The sequence below is a fragment of the Camellia sinensis genome, chromosome 5, assembly GCF_055761805.1.
Source record: "Camellia sinensis isolate YWXY chromosome 5, ASM5576180v1, whole genome shotgun sequence".
Classification (NCBI taxonomy): Eukaryota; Viridiplantae; Streptophyta; class Magnoliopsida; order Ericales; family Theaceae; genus Camellia; species Camellia sinensis.
Window position 1 is genome coordinate 126975972 of NC_138965.1, and position 21277 is coordinate 126997248.

The window sequence follows — 21277 nt, forward strand, 5'->3', positions numbered from 1 at the left end:
GGATTGTGTGATGCAATCAAACCCTAGGTGTATTGCCTAAACGATTCTAAGAGTGATTCCTAGACCTATCTTTTTCTCCTCATCCTTTCTTACTTAAGTTTCAGCACTTTCACAGCCCCAGAACAGCCCTTACAGCGCTGTCCTGCATCAAATAAGATCCTAACCACAATCAACATATCCAATTCAAGCAATTGTTGTCAAGGTAAGGTAATTGTGAACTACTGCATGACAAGTTGACAAAAAACTCAGAAGTTAATTTGAATTCATTATGCAATTTTATGAACTGATATTAATTCAATAAAATGAATTCAAGTCAAAGGGCATGCACAAGCATATCCAAAACTACACAGGTGCCCGTGCACTAACATCAACAAAGACTTTCCAAGAGGGAATAATCTATCAATTTCTTCCCTTAGGGTATTTTTGGATAAATAATAATTTCATTGCAAGCCAGCATAGAACGTATGGCACCCATATACACATATACACCTCACCTCATTATCAAAAACCTCTACAAAATTCAAGAGCTCTAGAGAGGGGTTAACAACTCCGGACTGCCAACTACATAAAAAGCAATGTACTCGTAAGCCTATACAATGGAACTGTGTGCCATTAAAAGATCTGGGATTCCACTCACCACAGACGATCCACACAATGCAATGCATATGGGCAACTTCTTCCTCCTTTTCCCCACTTTAGCCTTTGGAGTAGAAAAATGTCTAGTTGTCCCTTAATCATCTTCATATTGGCAATTTCTTTCCAAAAGATTAGAGCCTATATTTTATTTTAGCTTACTTGAGTCTCGAGCAAATTTAGTAGTGTAGTTAGTCTATTTCACTACAATTTGTACAGATAAAACTTATGCATTGCATTATTACCAAGGTTAGTCTATTTGGGCTTGTTCGTTTTGAGTTTATGACCTTAGATAATTTAGTTTTGAATGCTAGGCTAAATTAATTAATGGGCTTAACCTTAGGACTCAATAGATTTGGTTTTTGAACTTAATGCATTGGCATGTTTCAAAAATGTTTTTAGGAAGAAAACTTGTGTGTTCGAATGTGAGGTTCAACGTTCAACTGACCACGGTCCTTTAGAAAAATTATTTTCAGAGTTTGTCAAGTGCATTGCTCCTTGGAATACCAGGATAGTTCGTTCAAACCCAGTGCTTAGTGTTTTGATTTAATTTTTCACATAGTCCTTGCCCAGTATGTTCATTATTGGAAGACAATGATGTACCGTTCAAACGTATGCCTTTGGAATACACTCGTGTGTTTTTCAAACAAAATCCTTGGCCCTATTTGGCAAGTGGGTTTTGGGCTATTTTTTGATTAAAATCCACAAAAAGACAAAATAGGCTAAAATAGCTGATAAGACAAAATGTCACATCAAACATATAATCATGTCACTTTTTCTCTCACAAACATCACATCCAACTACAAAAAACAAATCCAATCATCTTTCCAAACACAAAAATTTTAGCCTACTAAAATAGTCAAAAACTAAAATAGTCTACTAAAATAGTAACTTCCCAAACACCCACCTTGTGGTTCTTGTTTTCTTGTTCAATTCACTTAGGTTTTCTATTGCGATATATTGGAGCATTGACTTCTTTGTTAGGGTTACCTTGCGCTTCATTTAGTCAATACATCTTCTTTCACAACCTTCAGAGAGGTTTATTAGGTTTATAGTGAGTGTGAGTGCGAGTATGAGTGCGAGTACGAGTGCGAGTGTTGGATTAGGATCTTTTGGTAGCTCATATTGCATTATACTTGGTGGCACGTGCATTGATTGAGGAATGGAGCCAATCGTGTTGGTGTGTTCAAGATGTGGCTAGTGAAGATTGGGAGTACATGTAAGATTAAATAGACGTGGAGAAGACTTGGGTGTTAAGTAGGTAGGATCATGGCACAAGTGGATTCATTGTGTCAATGTGCCTGTTTGGCGCAGTCTAAAAGCTGCTTATTTCAGCTTTTAGCTTAATTTAAGCTACAATTGGTGTGTTTGGTAGAGCTTAAAATCACTTTTTATAGTTAAGTCAAAAAAATGATTTTTGGCGGAGTGGCCTACTGGGTGCTTAACTCGTTCAAGTTAAGCGGGAAGCTAAAAATTGAGGAACAAAATTACTTAAATGCCCTTTATTAATTTGAAGTATTACCAAATTGCTATTATATAAACCACAAGCATCACTGTTCATTCTTTGAGAGAGAGAGAGAGAGTGGCGATTTTCGGCGAGCGATTTTCGATGCTCAACAAACCAATGCTCCCTCTCTCTCTCTCTCTCTCACGAACCAATGCTCTCCCTTTCTCTCACACTCACGAACCAGAGCTCTCTTCGCTCTCTCTTCACCACCACCATCGCGTTGTAATCCCTAACTTCGCGATCGAAACCCTAACCATCGACTGTGTGACAATCGCGATCTGAAACCCTAAAGTGACGATCGCGATCTGAAACCCTAAAGTCACGATCGACTACGTGACGATCGATGGTGACGATCAACCGTCCGTTGTCGTCCCCTATCCCCCATCGCCGCTATGCCTTCGATAGTGACTATCAACGACCAACTCTCTCTCCGGCATTGGTTCGTCGCTGCTGTTCTCTCTCTCTCCAGCAATAGATTTTAGTGTTTTTTTTTTTGTTGAGGTTTTCACTGTTTTTTTAATAAAAAATAATAACAATAATTAAGCATTTTAGCCATTAATAAAATAAATTTTATATTAATTGATACTAATTAATAATTTTAGTATTAATTGATGCTACTTAAGCCAAATGAAATAAATTTTAGTATTAATTGATGCCATTTTAGTAATAATTTATAGTGAAAAAATGAAATAATTTTACTAAAAATGATATAAATTGAAAAAAATGAAAGGATTTGTCAAATGAAAAAATGAAATATCACTAAAAAAATATTTCAATTAATATTGAAATAAATTGTGCAATTTTTATCCATTAAAAAAAATACAATTTACTTCCACTAATGAAAAGAAATACAATTGTTATATTATTAATTGTAATGAAAAAAAATAATAATTAATTAAAAAAATAACAATTGTTATATTATTAATTGTGCAATTTATAGCAATTGTTATATTATTAACTTCTATTAAATAACTTATTGAAATTAATATATAAAGAAAAATAATGTAATGACATCACAACATTAATACTAAGAAGAAAAAGAAAGAATAGAAAAGAAAATAAGGAGAAAAAGAAAAAAAAAATGAAGAAAAGGAAAAAGAAAAGTCTTGATGCTAATTAAGCCATTAATTGACACTAATTAATTTATAATGAAAAAATGAAATAATTTTATACTAATTGATACTATTAATGAAAATAATAATTTTTGTAATACTAATTATATTAATTTTTATTAATGAAATAACTTTTTTAAAATTAAAACTGAAAAAAAAGACAAAATAATCATTTTTATATCATATAAGGGCAAAAAGGATAATTACACAGTAAAAAGTTATTTTACAGCTTATCAATCAAATACTACTCTGCTACTTAAATCCATAATCCCATAGTTGTACCAAACAGGTTAACAACTTATGTTAACAGTTATAAGTTATAATCTGTTAAGCTATAATCTATAATCACTTTCTCACAGTTACACCAAACAAGGCCAATGGTTTTTCTAGAGTTTGGATTTTCCACATTAAAACTTGTGCCTCTCCTATGATTGCTCTCTACATAAATCTGCTTTAATTTAGAATTAATTTAAATCTGCTTTGATTAAAAGATTCATGATCAGTTTTCATAACAATAGAGGTTATTTTTACATTACTCTGACTAAAAATTAATTTTCCAAAACTCGCCTCCACTTTCAATGCATGGTGCAAAAAATTGACATTTACACAAATATAGTCCAACTCCACCTCAATCACCCAAAACTAGATCATACATTGGTTTCAATTCCAATGTGCAGTCCAGTAATTCCCATCTCATCTGTCTAACTTGACCGCTAATAGATGCAGTGTAATTAAATTCCATTGTTTTGTTTTTATCAGAAACAGTATTGAAAAACTTTCCATCAGATTTATTTTTAAGGATCTGACATCTTGATCTAAGGAGACATGTCTTGTAATCAGCATCTTTCATGTTTGTATTCTTCAATTTCACATTCAAATGTTAAAGATGTTACTGATTCAAGTTTCAACTCCAACTAAGACTACATAATCCAAAATACAGTCCATAAGGTGGTCTGACCCTTCAAAGATCTGTTAGCTAACAGTTACTAATAATTGACCTAGATAGTACGGATCAAGAAGCAAAATATAAACCCAAAACTAAAATATAATGTAAAAGCTCTTCCTACAATAGCAAAGAAAAAGTACACAGACAAGTAAAGAGACAATACCCAAGATACCTCCATTTCCTCCATTAATAAATGACAACAGATCATCAACTGAACGATAATCCACTCGTTCCTCTTCGACCTCAACATTCTGAAACACATGGAAGGCCCAACTGTTATCAGTATTAACATGCATTCATGATCGTTACCAAGCAATGTATTTGAACCAAACAACGTAACAGCAAAGACAAATTAAAAAGCACAGAAAAATCATTATACAACAGATTAAAAGAAAACGAGATATAAAATGGCATAGTCACCTTCAATCTCTCTCTTTCTTTTAGTTCTTTCCTCTTTTTTGCATAGAGTCTATTCAAAAGCCGAATTCGTGGATCATCAGTCATGTTTTTTAAAGGCTCAAGTTTCTCTTCCTGGATCAATTAAATCTAAGTCAATATAATACAGAAACTACAGAACCCAATTTTTACCCGAAGGCTACTAAAAGGACATGCTAAGCATATACAATGCTTGCAAGCACAAGACACCTCTGTAAGGTCATCAGGCAAATGAAATGTGTCACGTATCTCCTCGGGGGTTTTCCCTTCAATCATACGTGCTAGAGCACGGCTGGTGAGATCAACTAAGGGCTTCAATTGGAGGCTGTCAGCTGCAGATGTTAACTCACAAAGCCTTTTTGTGTCCATTCGAATAAACTTCTCATCAAAAGACTTCCGTTCCTGCACAAACAAACAGTCAAAAATCAAATCCAGCTTCGCTACTTGGAGTTAGTCACTGGAAAATTTAACATCTTGTTCAAATAATACTAGAGCTAACACATAACCTTCCCTAAATGTTTACTAATGTAAATGAAGATAGAAAAGAGCAGCGAATCATCAATCCACGAAAAACAAATAGCAATACTAGAACACAGATAACCTTGTTAGAGCGACCTGGTACTTGATGAAATCGGCAGTAATCAAGAATTAAGCTCAACGTAGATGGACTGACTCGAGGTGGAAGAGATATAGGGTAATTCTTTGAAGATCCCATGCCTGTGTGTATTTCATGACATATCATTGGGCAAAACATGGCAACCTCTTGTTCTACTTGTTGGATTGAACCATCAGCAGTTTCAAGCCATATATAGGACTTCATCATCTGAGAACCCAGAGAAAGCTAACATGGATTAGATTAGAATCCATCAATATACAATAAAAATCACAATAAAATATGATCCAAACTACAAAATAAAGTAAATGAAGTACTAAGGGTTTAGAGGCACAGTAAAAGGAAGTAAGAAAATGGTATCAGCTTGCCTAACGATACTATGTAGTGTGATAGCCTCACATTTTCACTCAATAATCCACACAGCTTTCCCCGGAGCAAGAACCAGACATCTCACGTTTGACTTTTGGCAAACTCACCCAAAGCGTGTGTGTTCAGGTGATTGCATGCATCTATAAAATTTGTCTCCCTTCAAAAAGACTTTGGGTACATGCTACAATACAACCCCCATTCCCTCAACATGACTGGGGGAGAAAAAAAACTTTCTCAATAAAACTGTCACATGACACCCTCAATGGCTAAAATGGTCACACACGTCTTAGAAAATCTGGTTGCCTTTTTTCTGACATCCTTAGCAATTTGAAAAATGTCACTATTTTGTGGCTTATTTACACCAAGGATTCCTGCTAGTCTAGTCATGTATACTTAAAACTTCAAATCTGAGACTCCATCCTGTTAATGTAAAGGTTGGATAGATATCGAAGCTCAACTGCCCAGGTCTTGTATTTAATCTTATCAAGTGCAAATCCCAGATCACTAGCGGCCAAGGTCTTGAAAAGTGTAGGTGCTGGTGGAAGGAAGGGTGAGTCTATCTATTCTTTGCCTCGGTATGGTTTGATTCATATATTGGCAAGTCGTTACAAATCCCAGATCTTGCTGACTGCCCTTCCACAAGGGGTCAACGTCTTAAAAAGTGCTGGTGGAAGGTTGTATTACACGGACTCTTCTACTTCCCCAGCATAAACTTATCCACTTGATATGACAAAGGTAAGTAAGTGTGTGAGATGTGACTGACACCCATATCTAGTTTAGATATTTGGATCCTCTAATTTTTATATGATGTTTGACGAAGAAGACGGTCGCATTTGCTAGTAAAGAAACATTTCTAGCTTCTAAAACAAATGAGACATATATTCCATAATTTTCTAAATTCCATTTAATATGAAGTGCAATTTTAAATAATTTACAACATGTTTTCAAAAAATATTATACAATATGTAATATATATAAATATTAAGATGTGTAACCATACCTACACCCTACTTTTGGATGCATATTCCAATATGCTGAGATTAAGGTTTAGGAAGATCTAACACTTGTCCTCCATGTGCCCACATCTGATTCTCTTACCCAGTCCGTGTAACATAGGTGCACGGGAAAGGTGAGTCTTTCCATTTCTTCTCATATTGTGGATATTTCTTTGAGAAAGTTGTTGATTCATATATTGGCAACTCCCACAAAAAATTTCTACCTTAAACGAGGTGTAGCCATAACCAAAATTCTGATACAAAGTCCTTGCCCCACCAAGTAGTTAATTCAATATCTTTTGTGTTTGTGTTTTTTTTTTTTTTTTGGCGAATAAATAACCAAACTCTATTAAAAAGTATCAAGATGATGCAAAGAACACAAAAATAGAAGCCACAAAGGCTCAACAAAACTAACAAATCAAATCCTCCACAAAATCTACAGAAGCCAGTAAACAATGGAAGCAAGCATCCAAGTCTTCTGTCACCCAACTATTTAATACCGTAAAAAGCCGTCTTTCTAACCAAGGAATTGAATGAGACACCCCTTGAAAAACATGCCCATTACGCCCAACCAAATCAACCACAGTAAACAATGGAAGCAAGCATCCAAGCCTTCTGACGCCTCCCCCTTACCCGACCCCCAACCCAACTTTGCAAAATTGCCTTTATTGAATCCGGTTGCACCCAAACCACAACCCAAAAATCGCAACAACAAGCATCCAAAGCCGAGAAGTAACCGGACAATGAACGAGCAAATGCTCCACCGACTCCGCATTGCCACAACACTAGCAACACCAATTGACCAATATATGTCCGCGACGAATTAAGTTGTCAATAGTCAAAATACGCCCCAAAGTCGCCGTCCATACAACAAAAGCAACCTTGGATGGCGTACCCGGCACCCGGCACCCAAGCACACTTCTAGGGATACAACAACCTCTTCATGAACAACCGCATCATAATATGAGGGCATAGAAAACATCCCCTTAGACCTACGACAATCCCACACCAAAGAAACCTGTCGTCCTCCCTAACTCGCAACCCATATAAAAACCCCAAAGGCTCCACCATTTAATCTTGCTCCCAATCCTGGACATCACGGCGCAGGCGCACATTCCAAACAATCGATTGCCCTTGCCCAGATCTCACAGCACCTACTGTCACCTCACAATCATCTGCAATACCAACAATCAAAGGGAACCTCAGCTCTAAAGGCAGGTCACCACACCACCTATCCCACCAAAAGCAAACTCTATCCCCCATCCCTACCTTCAACTTGATTTCATGTTGACAGGATCACTTCCCTTAATTTTGGTTTTCGTTTTTACTGTAGAGATGTCAAATTTTTCTATTATTTCTCTATTCCTCCAAAAGTCAAAACAAAAGATGATGGGTAGAACCCAATTGCACAATTTGAGCAATAATTCCATTCACTATTTTTGTTTCCAATTTTTTGAAAACATTTTTCAGATTTTTTGTTTTCCATATTTTTTTGTTTTTTTTGATTTTTTTTAATATTTTAAGCATTTTTTTTAATTTTTAGACACACCTAACATAAATACACTTAAAAAGTATAATTTTTGTAAAAAAAATCTTTAAAAAATTCATTAAATACAAAAAATACAAAAAAAAAAAAAAATTGAAAATTCAGTATATTTTTTGTATTTATTAAAATTTTAAAATATTTTTTCACAAATATTTTACTTTTTAGATACATCTAAGTAAGGTGCATCTAAAAAAAGTTCAAAAAAAAAAAGCTTAAAATTTTAAAAATATTCACTAAAAAAAAAAACACGAAAAACAAAAAATTCATTTTTCAAAAACTGAAACCAAACACACTGATTGATACAAAGATTAGATGGTGAACATGCCAATCAACTCATACACAAGTACCAAAAGGACTAACACGAAAAAACACTAAATGGGCCCTCCTTTCTAGCATAGCTATATTGTCTCCTTCCCACAAAAACCATGCAATTGTTGGCATATTATAATCACCGAAAGTCACTTAGTATTTTATTAGCCGAAAGGCACTAGGGTCTGTAATCATTGTTATGCCCTCAGGGATCATCTTGTAATTGTCTTGTTTGTAAACCCTAATCTTCATTTATAAATAAGGGGTGATATCTCATCATACCCCAAGCTGATTATTCAATCTTCATGGTATCAGAGCTGAACCTATAGGGTTTCGGCTCACCCTCGTTGGTAGACCTTTTCACCAACAACACTCTAGGGTTCGAAGCTTACCTGGGTGGATCTTCCTCAGCCGTCTTCCTCAGTCGACCTTCCTCAATCGATCTCCTCATCCCCTCAGCTCGTCTTCCTCAGCCGTCTTCCTCGTCGACCTCCTCTGTCGATCGTCACTCGGCCGACAGCACCGCAGCTCGGCGACCTCCTCCAGCCATTTCGTCGCTTATCTTCTTCGTCGTCCTCAGCCTCTGATCTCACTGTGGTATATAAATATATATATATACCTATATATCCTGATATATATATATAAATAGAGCCGGATATATATATAGTTATATATAAAGACATGTATAAATAAATCAACTTAGAAAAAAAAATAAATAAATAAATAAATAAATAAAATAAAATGAAATAAAAAAATATATATATATATATTCAAAAAAAAAAAAAAAAAAAAATCATTTCTTAATTTTTTGTTATGTCTTTATAGTGGTCATTGTACCTGTTATCTCACTACCACTTTCCGGGTTTGTGATTTCTACTAGTTTGTTGTGGGTTTGGTAGTATTGTATCCATGACAGATTCCACTAGTGTGTCCTCTTCGTCTCAAACACCAAAGAGTGAGAGTCTCATTCTACCTACTACCATGACTGAGAATCCCAACCCTAGTCTGAAAATCACCACCTCTCTATTTAATGGTCAGAACTACCTAGCATGGTCTCAAAGTTTGACTTTGTTTTTAAAAAGCAGAGGAAAGATGGGGTATGTTGATGGCAGGATACAGGCACCTAGTACCACTGACTCAGGTTATGACCAATGGGAGATTACCAACTCTTTGATTATGAGTTGGCTTATCCATTCGATGGTTCCAGAACTTGGTGAGGGCTACTTGTCTATGGAGACTGCCCAGGACATTTGGGAGGCTGTGGCTGTTACCTATTCCCGCAAAGGAAATTTTTCACAGGCATTTGAGTTGCGTCGCTCTATTGAGAGCACACTTCAGGGGGAGCAGACTGTTCTTCAGTACTTCACTTTCCTCACCAACGGCTGGAAACGCCTTGACCACCTGGAAGACTATAAGCCCGTTTGCCCTACTGATTTTATCGGGTACAAGAAGTTCATTGCTCGGGAACGGGTCTTTAAATTTTTGGCCGGCCTAAATATGGAGTATGATCCAGTTAGGGGTCGAGTTCTGAGTATGGACACCCTTCCTTCACTACAGGAGGCATTTGCCTATGTACAAAATGAGGAGAGTCGTCGGTCAGCTATGATGTCCCCTGTCTCTACTGACCGTTCCGCATTACTGTCTACTCCTCGAGATGGCCTCAGCCTGCCTCCTCCATCTGCTGCTAAGGAGTCTGTATTCTGTGATTATTGCAAGAAGCCGCGGCATACTCGTGAGACATGTTGGAAGCTTCATGGGACTCCATCTGGGGGTCGAGGTGATCGGTCAGGTTCTCGAGGAGGTCGGTCAGGCCACTCTCGAGGACGTGGTTCCTATTCCCGGGCTCATCAGTCTAGTGTCGTTGATACCCTTGATTCTAATTCTACTTCTGTTACCCAAGCTTCTGATACTGAGCTGGAGGATGCTTTGCGCCAATTGTTGGACCGCCGATCTTCTACTGCTCTCAGTACCGCTTCCTCGTCCTTTGCCCACTCAGGTAACTTAGCATCTGTTCCTTGTGCTTTCCTGTGTCATACATCTTTGCCTTGGATTATTGATTCTGGTGCCTCAGATCATATGTCTGGCTCCTCTGATCTTTTCTCTGCCTATAAGCCCTCTTCAGGTCAGGACAAAGTTAGGATTGCCGATGGAACTGTTTCTTCCATTTCTGGAAAAGGTTTAGTCCAAGTCACTCCTACCATGCATCTATCTTCTGTTCTCCATGTTCCCAAGTTTTCTGTTAATCTGTTATCCTTAAGTCGTCTTACCCAGGATTTGAATTGTTGTGTGACGTTTTTTCCTGATCATTGTCTTTTTCAGGACCTTGTCACGGGGAGGACGATTGGCAGTGGTAGTGCAGAAAATGGTCTCTACTTCCTAGATCAACCGGACAAACTTGCTTATTCTTCCACCACGTCTTCTACTACCCCCGCTGATGTATAGTTGTGGCATCGGCGTCTTGGGCATCCCTCATTTCATTTACTTAAGCATTTATTTCCTTCTAGTTTCGCAAATCATCATGTGTCTGACTTTCTTTGTGAGTCTTGTCAACTTGGAAAACAACATAGAGCTTCTTTTGCTCCCAGTTTGAATAAAAGCTTAGTTCCTTTTTCATTAATACATTCTGATGTTTGGGGTCCCTCTCGTGTTCTGTCTGTGAAAGGTCATCGCTGGTTTGTTACATTTATTGATGATTTTTCTCGTGCTACTTGGGTGTATCTCATGAAAGATAAGAGTGAAGTTTTCTCTGTGTTTCGCACTTTTCATAAGATGATTTGTACTCAGTTTGGGGCCACTATCAAAATATTTCGTTCTGATAATGGCGGGGAATACATAGATTCTGGGTTAGGACAATATTTCTCTACTCATGGCATTATCCATCAGACCTCTTGCACCAATACCCCTCAACAAAATGGGGTGGCCGAACGCAAGAATCGGCATCTTCTTGACATGGCTCGGTGCATGTGTTTTTTTATGAACGTGCCTCAACCTTATTGGGGCGACGCTGTTCTCACCGCTGCCCATCTTATTAATCGTCTCCCTACCCAGGTCTTGGACAAACAGGCTCCGCTTCACGTCCTCCTCGGTTCTCAGTCCTTGTTTTCTATTCCTCCCAAAATATTTGGTTGTGTCTGTTTTGTCCATAATCACTCTCCCTCTCGTGGTAAGTTGGACCCTCGCTCCCTCAAGTGTGTTTTCCTTGGTTATTCTCCTACTCAAAAGGGGTATAAATGTTACCACCCTTCTTCTCGTAAGTGGTTTGTGTCCATGGATGTCACTTTCTTTGAGTCCCAGTCCTATTTCTTGTCCTCTCCGGTGTCACCGTCCTCATTTCCGGGGGAGCCTTGGTGTGAAGTGAGTCCTGTGTCTCCTATGGTAGAAGTGAGTCCTGTGCCTCCTATGGTAGAACCAGTTGTCCTTGCACCCCCCTCTTCTACTGGAACTATAGAACCCACTGTCACCAAGAATAAGGATGGGCATGTTTATGTCCGGGACATCGACAGAAAACAAGTTAACTGGATACAAGGGACCGTTTCTGCTACTCCACTGCCATCTCCTGCTTCTGATGAGAGTCTAGGTAACTTTGAATCTCGTGAGTCCATTGATCTTGATGTTCCTATTGCCAAAAGGAAGGGTGTGAGATCTTGTACTCAACATCCTATCTCACAGTTTGTATCATACTCTCATTTGTCATCCTCATATAGAGCGTTTGTGTCCAATATTTCCTCTGTTAGCATTCCTAACCATTTTCAGGATGCTCTTGCTATCTCTGAGTGGAAACTAGCCATGATTGAGGAAATGAAAGCACTTAGAAAGAATGGCACTTGGGAATTGACTGAGTTACCTACGGGCAAACGACCTGTGGGCTGTAAATGGGTATATACTGTGAAACACAAAGCAGATGGGTCTATTGAGCGTTACAAGACAAGACTTGTGGCAAAAAGGTTTACTCAGACATATGGCATTGATTATCAGGAGACCTTCGCACTCGTGGCTAAAATGAATTCAGTCAGAGTACTTCTCTCTCTAGCAGCTAATCTAGATTGGCCGCTTTATCAGTTTGATGTCAAGAATGCTTTTCTCCATGGTGACCTCGAAGAAGAAGTATATATGGACATTCCTCCGGGTTTTGAGGATCATCAAACAGAAGGGAAAGTATGCAAACTTCGGAAGTCATTATATGGTCTCAAACAGTCTCCAAGGGCTTGGTTTGAAAGATTCACTCAGGCTATGTTTAAATATGGTTTCACACAAAGTCAGGCAGATCACACATTGTTTGTGAAACATTCCTCATGCGGTAAGACTACAGCACTTATTGTTTATGTAGATGACATAGTTCTTACAGGCAATGATAGTGGGGAAATACCTCTGTTGAAGAAATACTTAGCCAAAGAGTTTGAAATCAAAGACTTGGGAAGCTTGAAGTATTTTCTGGGAATTGAAGTTGCTCGCTCTAAGGATGGGATATTTATCTCACAGAGAAAATATGTGCTTGACCTGTTGAAGGAAACTGGAATGCTTGGCTGCAAGGCATGTGCCACCCCACTGGAACCCAATCAAAAATTGGGAGATGATGAAGGAGGAGAAGTTGTGGATAGGGGGAGCTATCAACGATTAGTGGGTAAGCTCATTTACCTATCTCACTCCCGTCCTGATATTGCTGTTGCTGTCAGTGTAGTTAGTCAGTTTATGCATGCTCCTCATCAGATTCACTTTGAGGCTGTCATGAGAATCTTGAGGTATTTGAAGTCTGCTCCTGGTAAGGGTCTGTATTTTTCAAAGTATGATCATCTTCGTGTAGAAGCCTATACAGATGCTGACTGGGCTGGGTCAGTAACTGATAGGAGATCAACTTCAGGGTATTGCACATTTGTCGGCGGCAACCTAGTTACTTGGAGGAGTAAGAAACAAAATGTGGTTGCCAGGTCAAGTGCAGAAGCTGAGTTTAGAGCTATGGCACAAGGTGTGTGTGAACTTTTATGGATCAAATTATTGTTGAGTGATCTAGGTATTGCTCAGACGGACTCCATGCGGTTATATTGTGATAATAAGGCCGCCATCAACATTGCTCACAATCCAGTTCAACATGACAGGACAAAACATGTTGAGATTGATCGCCACTTCATTAAGGAGAAACTCACTAGTGGTACCATTTGTACTCCTTTTGTTCAGTCTGGTGAACAACTTGCTGACATTCTCACCAAGGGAATTGGGAATAAACCGTTTCATGACATATTAGGCAAGCTGGGCATGAGAGATATCTTCGCACCAGCTTGAGGGGGAGTGTTGGCATATTATAATCACCGAAAGTCACTTAGTATTTTATTAGCCGAAAGGCACTAGGGTCTGTAATCATTGTTATGCCCTCAGGGATCATCTTGTAATTGTCTTGTTTGTAAACCCTAATCTTCATTTATAAATAAGGGGTGATATCTCATCATACCCTAAGCTGATTATTCAATCTTCAGCAACGTCCACCAACACCAAAACCAACAAAGTCTCTAAGGTGATATAGGTAGTAAGCTAACTAGTAAGCTCAAGGAGAAGAGCATAACATGAGAAAAGGGCCTCCCTTTATATTAGGAAAATCAAGCCTTGCAAATCATAAATTCTTTACAACTGAACAATAAGTAACAAAGAAAGAAGAAAGACGTAGAATAATCTTATAACTGCACGTACATTAATAAAAATAATATGAATGGAAAACTCCATAAACTAGCACATGAAACATACCTCGGGTTTAATTACTTGCCTATCGGCCTCCAACATTGGAAATGACACAAAAAGGCACCTATATAATCCTGTAAATAGAGATGCAAAGTATTACAACACCAAAATGATAACAACTTTCCTCTCCTCAGACAACAATACTTGCTACATGTGTACCCCCTCAATGCTACACAAAAATGGTACATTTCCAATTCAATGTGAGGGAAACTTGATAGGCTACAAAGAAAGATTTTCTTGTTCCCAAAAATATTTTATCATCTAGACGTCATAGAGAATTGAGAATACTAGTTTCTTTCAATTCAAAGACTATGCATGGCTTGGATAAAATCCAATATTATGCAATGGGAACAACATAAAATTAGGGTATTAGTACCCGCATTTGTTTTCAAATCTTCCTTAAATTGGATCATCCAACTGATAAAATAAAGCATAAATGAAATGCCACTAGGAAGGGTCACAACATTGTCAAAGGCAAATATCCCATTAAAAATTAATTGTATGAAGAAAAAGATTCTCCAACTCGAGTAAAATGATCAAATGCCATTAACAAAAATAATCACATGAACAAACAAAAATTAAGCATAAAATCCTAATGTATAACCTATAATTTGAAGATTTCATACCACGCTCTTAAAACTTTAAGAAAATAATTACATACCAAGTACATACAAAGGTGCATACACCAAGTATATGTGTATTTAAGTTCATGTATAACCTTAGCATAAATGACATATACAAGGTAAGTTGATAGCAGATTCTACCATGAATCGGACAAAATCATCATGAAAGTAAATAACAAAATCCATAAGTTAATGGGCTGGTGACTTGGTACATAAAATGGTCAACACTAAAATTTTAAAAATAAATGCTCTCCCATGGTTTTTATTGCTAGAAACTATACCCAACTCTCCTCCCCTCAAATCCCTCTTCAAATTTCCTTATTGATATCAAAGCAAGGAAAGGTATGACAGGAGGCTAGCTGTCACCCAAAAACATGTTTTTGACCATACAAGACACATGGATCAAGTTATTGGTGCAGCACAACACAATGCAACATAGGTCTTTCTCAGGCATATGTTAGTTTCTATTACCATATGAAATAATTCTAAACCATGATGTTATGTCCAAATTTCAAAAAAAGAGCGTTCATAGATGGCAATTCATTTATATCATCAATATGATGTTCTTTATTTGGAAAGAGCATTCAGAATTACAGCTTTTGAATGCAAATTTAGGTAACCAATTCATTCAAAAGATTTCTCAGTCACCCAAAACAAATACATTCATAGATAAAATCTCATTTCCTTGTCAAAATGTTGATATTTGCTATTATGGCGTCCATGCATAATATCAATTTTCCTATCTCATTTTCCTTTTTGGGCAAGTGATAACAACTTTCTTATCTTACAAAATCTTTTGCCACCCGAGTTATTTGTGTCTATAATTGTGATATCCGTGTATGACAAAATAAATTGAAGTATTAATGTTACTACTCAAACTTCAAACTAAGATATAAAATAAATAAATAAATAAATTTAAAAATTTAAGTTAATAAGATACTAAGATATCAATTGAATTATTATCTTTAGTCACAAAATCCAATTACAGAGTACAACTAATTTCTTTCCAATAGTGGGATTGTATGAATCAAAACAATGAGAATTCATTCCTTTTCAGTTTTGCAAGCCTTGATTTTCAAAATGCTATGATGGGAAGAATGTTGTTCACACTCAACCAAACCAAACTAAACCTTGTGTCCTAATCAAGTGGCGTCAAATAGATGAATCCTTTTTTGCTATTATGCTTTATCAAGGGCTATATGATCAATAAAATTAAATAAATTTATATATTTTTATACTCATGAATTCCATATCAGTTTAGATCTTCCCCACCCCCTAATATTTCCATGCTATTTGTCTCCACCATATTTCTTCAGACCCCTCACCACCAAAATTGACCTTCACATTTTTTCTTCAAACGCCCATCATAATCCCAATCATACCCCTCTTTTTTGGACAAGGTTGTTAAAATCGGGATCCTACGTTGGATCGTTGGAGGTGTTTATAGGATCGGATCGTAGAATCGGATCGAGGATCGTAAGATCCTACCGAAAAAGACAAATTACATAATAATTTAATTTAAATAAATATTTCTTATAAAGTATACACAAAATGAGCCTATATTCTATTAAAAAGAAGTGAAGATATTGTGAAAAATAGAATACTCTATATAAAATGTACATATAATATTATGCAATAGAAAACTCAATGGTAAAAGTCTTGTATTTCATCAAAAAATAAGGTGAAGAAGAAGAATTCTATAACAAAATACTTTACAATCTATAATAATGCATAAAAAGTGAAGAAAAAATATTTAACAAAGTTGGATATGAAAATAGATTAAGAACTCAAAAAAGTAGCTTAGTCGAATGATAAGGTTTGTCGTTAGCATCCCTGGTGGAGCGGATTCGAGCCACAAAAATAATTTCTCAAAAAATTGGGATAAAGTTTCAATCATCTTACCCTCCTTAGACTCCGCTAAAGCTAAGTTTGTTTTTCCGACTATTTAATTTTCTTAAATTACTGCAATATTTGAATGTTTGTTTCCTAGTTTGTTGTTCGTAGTCTATTTGATTCAATACTACTTAATTTTTATTATTTATTTTGACCACATAAATTGGTATTTAGACAACAAATATAAAATTTACAATAAAATATGTCATACAATACAAAACAAGGCTTGTAAATTGGATCGGATAGGATCGGATTCGGATCGGGATTCCACGATCCTATAAGATCCCACTACCAGGATTGAAAGATCCTACCTATAAGGAGATTTTTACACGATCCGGATCGATTGTACTCAAATGGATCGTAAGATCGTAGGATCGAAAGATCCAGATCGGGATTCTAATAACCATGTTTTTGGACCGAGGAGTCGAGGGTGGTAAAAAGGGGTCGGGGAGGGGTGAGGGTGGCTGAAAGGGGATGGAGAGGTGGCGGGAGGGGTGGACAGAAATGGGGAGGGGCTGGGGTGGGTAGCCGAAGCTGCTGATGGTGGTGGGATGGAGATGGGGGTAAGGTTCATGGTAGGATTTGGGAGGTTGGAGATGAGGACAAAATCAAAATTTTGTATTAGAGTTCAATTGTAAAACAAAATGGACACAAGGGCCCAAAGAAGAAAGGTAGGGGCTATTAGCAACACTCTCGTGATCATATCACTTTTCTTCGTTGTTGCATCTATAGGTCTTCGTTGTACTCTTCTCCAATTATTTCACAAATATATTCATTTCTAATTCTTAATCTTAGCACACATACAAATTCCATCTTTCCTAATCTTAGCATACATACAAATTCCATCCTCCTATCTTGTCATTCTTTTGTACATGTAATAGCTTAATTTGTCAAAAAAAGTTCAGCAAAATTTTAATATATGTGGTAAAGTATAATGAGCAAAAGAACAAACAAAATTGATGACAAGAACAACCCAACAACCTCAACAATTAAGTCCATACACATTACAGAAAGATTGCAATTGTACATTTCACATGTCTTTCACAAATGTCATACACTCAACTGAGACCAACAGAAACTACTTGCCTAGACAAGGTAAATTTACCAGTTCCTAAAACCCACATAAACATAAAACATTAGATTCAAAATTTCATATTCTTACCGTTTTCCCCACTTCCAAATCAAAGCAATATCCTTCCAAATCAAAGCAATATCGGTTGATGATGACAAGATTCAAATACTACAAGAATCAAATTTAAAGTGCAATTAATGCCCAGTAGACTGATTGGCTGACAAAAAGCAAGGAAATCTGAAACATTGAAGTAGCCTGAAACCCAAAAACAACAAAAACATTAAAATCTATAATGTCTTTACTTTTTCTTTTCTTTTTGCCAACACTTTCATTAATTTTCATAGCAACCAACCAAAGTGTTTAAATTCAGAGTCTTTAAGCTAATCAAACATGAAATGACAATAATACAACCCTAACCCTAACCCTACACTCACTCCATTTCACAATAAACCAACGTTCGCCCAAACTTTAACAACAAGAGGTTACATCAAAATTGCAATAAGAAACATAAAATGGGATTGATAAGCATACATTTCTGTCATCAAACGAACAAAAGCAAAACAAAATTGCAATATATAGAAACATTTTCACATCATAAACAAATAAATACAAAACCTCTCTGTACCTGTTGGGATAAGATTTTGAGAAATGAAACAGAACGATACAGAGAATTTTGAAACAATAATAGCGCTTCCAATTGCAGAGATTGGCCGGCGAAAGCGAAAATGGGATGTGTGACGGGAAAATGGGGGACAAACAAGAGGGAGAGAGTTTTGTTCAAGACACTTTCTCTCTCTAAAATTCTTCTCTCTCTCTCTCTCTCTATATATATATATATATCTATATGTATGTATCTGATATCTATAGATACAGTGATAACTTCTGAGAGCCCCGCGTCGCTGTCTGGCACGAGCGAACGGCCTTTAACGATTGGCACAGACACCTGTGCATCTCGTTTGACAAAATTAAGGGGGATTTAGGTGGATTATCCCATTGGTCTCATGAGAATTAATGGAAATTTTTTATCAAATATTATTAAAAGTAATGATATTAATTGTTAATTTTTAATGATAATTTAAATATTTAATTATAAAAAATTGTCACTAATTACAAGTTTTAGTGATAGTTTAAAAAATTGCTACAAAAAAAATATTAATTTTTTAACTTTTAGTGATAGCTTAAAAAATTCGTTTGAAAAAAAAGGTCAATAATTATAATTTTTAACAATAATTTATAAAGATCATGACAAAAAATTATTAATTGTTAATTTTTAACGACATATATAAAAAATCGTCAAAATTTTTTTTTTTTTAACGATGATTTTACTATAATTTATTTTCAATAAGACTTAGACCTTGTTTGTCATCTCCTAAAAAAGTTAAAAAGCTAAAAAGTCACTATCTTATTTAAAAGGTGATTTGTAATTATCTAAATAAGTGTATTTTTTGATTTTTTATGAAATATGGATTGGGTATGAGTTGAGTTTGAAGTGATGTGGTACAAAATGTGATGTGACTTAAATAGGATAGTGACTTTTTGACTTTTTGACATTTTCAAGTTACGAAAAACAAGGCCTAAGTCATATTATCTTATTTAAATCACATCACCTTTCTATCACATCACTTCAAATCCAATCCATATTTTATAAAAATTCAAAAGTGCATTTATTTAGAACATTCCAAACAACTTATTAATGAGAATTAAATCCAACTTTTAAGACCTATTGATAATTAACTCTAAAATTAAATGGGTCCCTTGTCCTGAAGAAATTATTTAATATTTCTGGAGTAATATTTTATCCTATTTATATATTGACACATAATATTTTGTCTCCTAAATTTCTAATACAAGTGATGAATCCCACGATTTAGACCAATAATTATTTATTTGAGACACCACTTAGACCCTAATAAAAATAAGGATAAATTACAAATACACCCTTGAAGCTTGTTTAAAACTGTGATTTAAAAAATTATAACTACCCCTTTTTAGAATTTTTTATTTAACATAATTAACTAAAAGAATAAAATTCGTAACTACCCTTCTATATATTATTAATAAAATTATTAGCTTTAAGAGACGTGATGTAATTTATAGAATCATATGAGATAATTTGTATTTTAAGTAAATTTCAAGAAATATATTTATAATTTATCCTAAGAATAAAATTATTCAATGTGCATACATTCTTATTTAAAATCAATAAAAATAAATAAACAAAAAATAAATAAACAAAAAATAAATAAAGTGTTTGGTGATTCTGATAAGAGTGTCGCTAAAGATCAAAATCGTCGGAGGAGGTGGCGGGAATAGAGGGAGGAGAGTCATAATTTGTTTTGAAACAAATAAAAAAAAAATTATTTCAAAAAATTTTAAAATTTTATAATTCATTTTAATTTTATGATAATGTAAATAATATATCAAATAAATTTTTGTTTTTAACTTTTGAAAAAATAAAATGAAAAACAAAAAAAATTCATAACAAATGAGGGTTCGTTGAGCTTCCTTTATTCTATTCTTTGTGTTTGTATCATTTAATTTCTTTCTATGCAATTAGTAGTTGTTCACACTTGACATGCAAAACTGAAAATTAGCTAAAAGTATCTTTCTCCGTTTGGCAAGTGGATTGGCTTTTTGATTTTTTGACTTTTTTGACTATATGAGCCTGGGCTCAAAAACTTTTAGTTTGGGAAGGCCTTTTGACTTTTTGGCTTTTTTTTATTTTTTTATGAGAAAAGAGTGTAATGATTATGGGGTTGGATGTGATGTTTTGTCTGTTGTGGCTCATGAGCCTATTCTGTCGTTTATGGCTCATCGAGCCAAAAAAGCCCAATAAGCCCTTGCCAAACCAACCCTTAAGCAGCTGATCCAACTATCTATTCTTATCAAGTAAGAGTATTTTATGTTTTTTAAATGGGTAAATTACTTACATCTCCTTTAAGATTTAATTAAATTACAGATTTTTTCTTGAGATTTTAAAAATTACATCTCACCCTCCAGAATTTATATTCGCATAATAATTTAACCCCTACCGTTAACTAAACGTTAAGAATAGTTAGCTGACATTACCAAAATATAAATTGATAGATGATATTGTTCCTGTTGAAATTCCTTTAATAAATCAACAAAAATTACAAAAGAACTATGTTAGATGGGGAAAAAAAAAATTTGGAACCATTTTTGATTTGTTGTTTAGAAAAAAAAAATTCAGAATTAAAAAAAAAAATAATTTAATAAAAATAAATATGAAAAAATATATTTAATTTGTAAAAATTATTTATAACCACTCAAAAGATAAAATTATATAAAAATAATAATTATTTTTTATTTCTTATTTCTTAACCAAATTAATTTTTAATTTTTTTAAAAAAATTAAAAATAAATTTCTAGAAATCTAACCTAACATATTTTAAGAATTTTTTGACAAGCCATTTATTGTGTTTTTAACTTATTTAATTATTTGTTAATTTTATGATATTTTTACCATCTGACACTGC

At 35.2% G+C, this 21277-nt stretch overlaps 1 protein-coding gene across 12 annotated transcripts in view; it reads right to left on the bottom strand.

Annotated features, from left to right (window-relative positions):
• LOC114295457 (SKP1-like protein 21) overlaps positions 1 to 18762 on the bottom strand; it is a 36506-nt gene extending 17744 nt beyond the window's left edge. Inside the window, exons 1-7 of one of the 12 annotated variants that reach the window (XM_028239692.2) lie at positions 18406 to 18762; positions 17871 to 17948; positions 14199 to 14266; positions 5235 to 5456; positions 4844 to 5035; positions 4619 to 4729; positions 4371 to 4449 (exon numbers count right to left, since the gene is read on the bottom strand). In XM_028239692.2, coding sequence (XP_028095493.1) covers positions 4371 to 4449; positions 4619 to 4729; positions 4844 to 5035; positions 5235 to 5456; positions 14199 to 14234 — 640 coding nt within the window. In that variant the 5' untranslated portion in view covers positions 14235 to 14266; positions 17871 to 17948; positions 18406 to 18762. Of the gene's footprint in view, positions 1 to 4361; positions 4450 to 4618; positions 4730 to 4843; positions 5036 to 5234; positions 5475 to 14198; positions 14267 to 17870; positions 18036 to 18405 lie in introns of all 12 variants that reach the window. The other 11 variants (XM_028239691.2, XM_082869766.1, XM_082869765.1 and 8 more) reach the window with 11 other exon arrangements.
• Positions 18763 to 21277: the final 2515 nt, after the last annotated feature.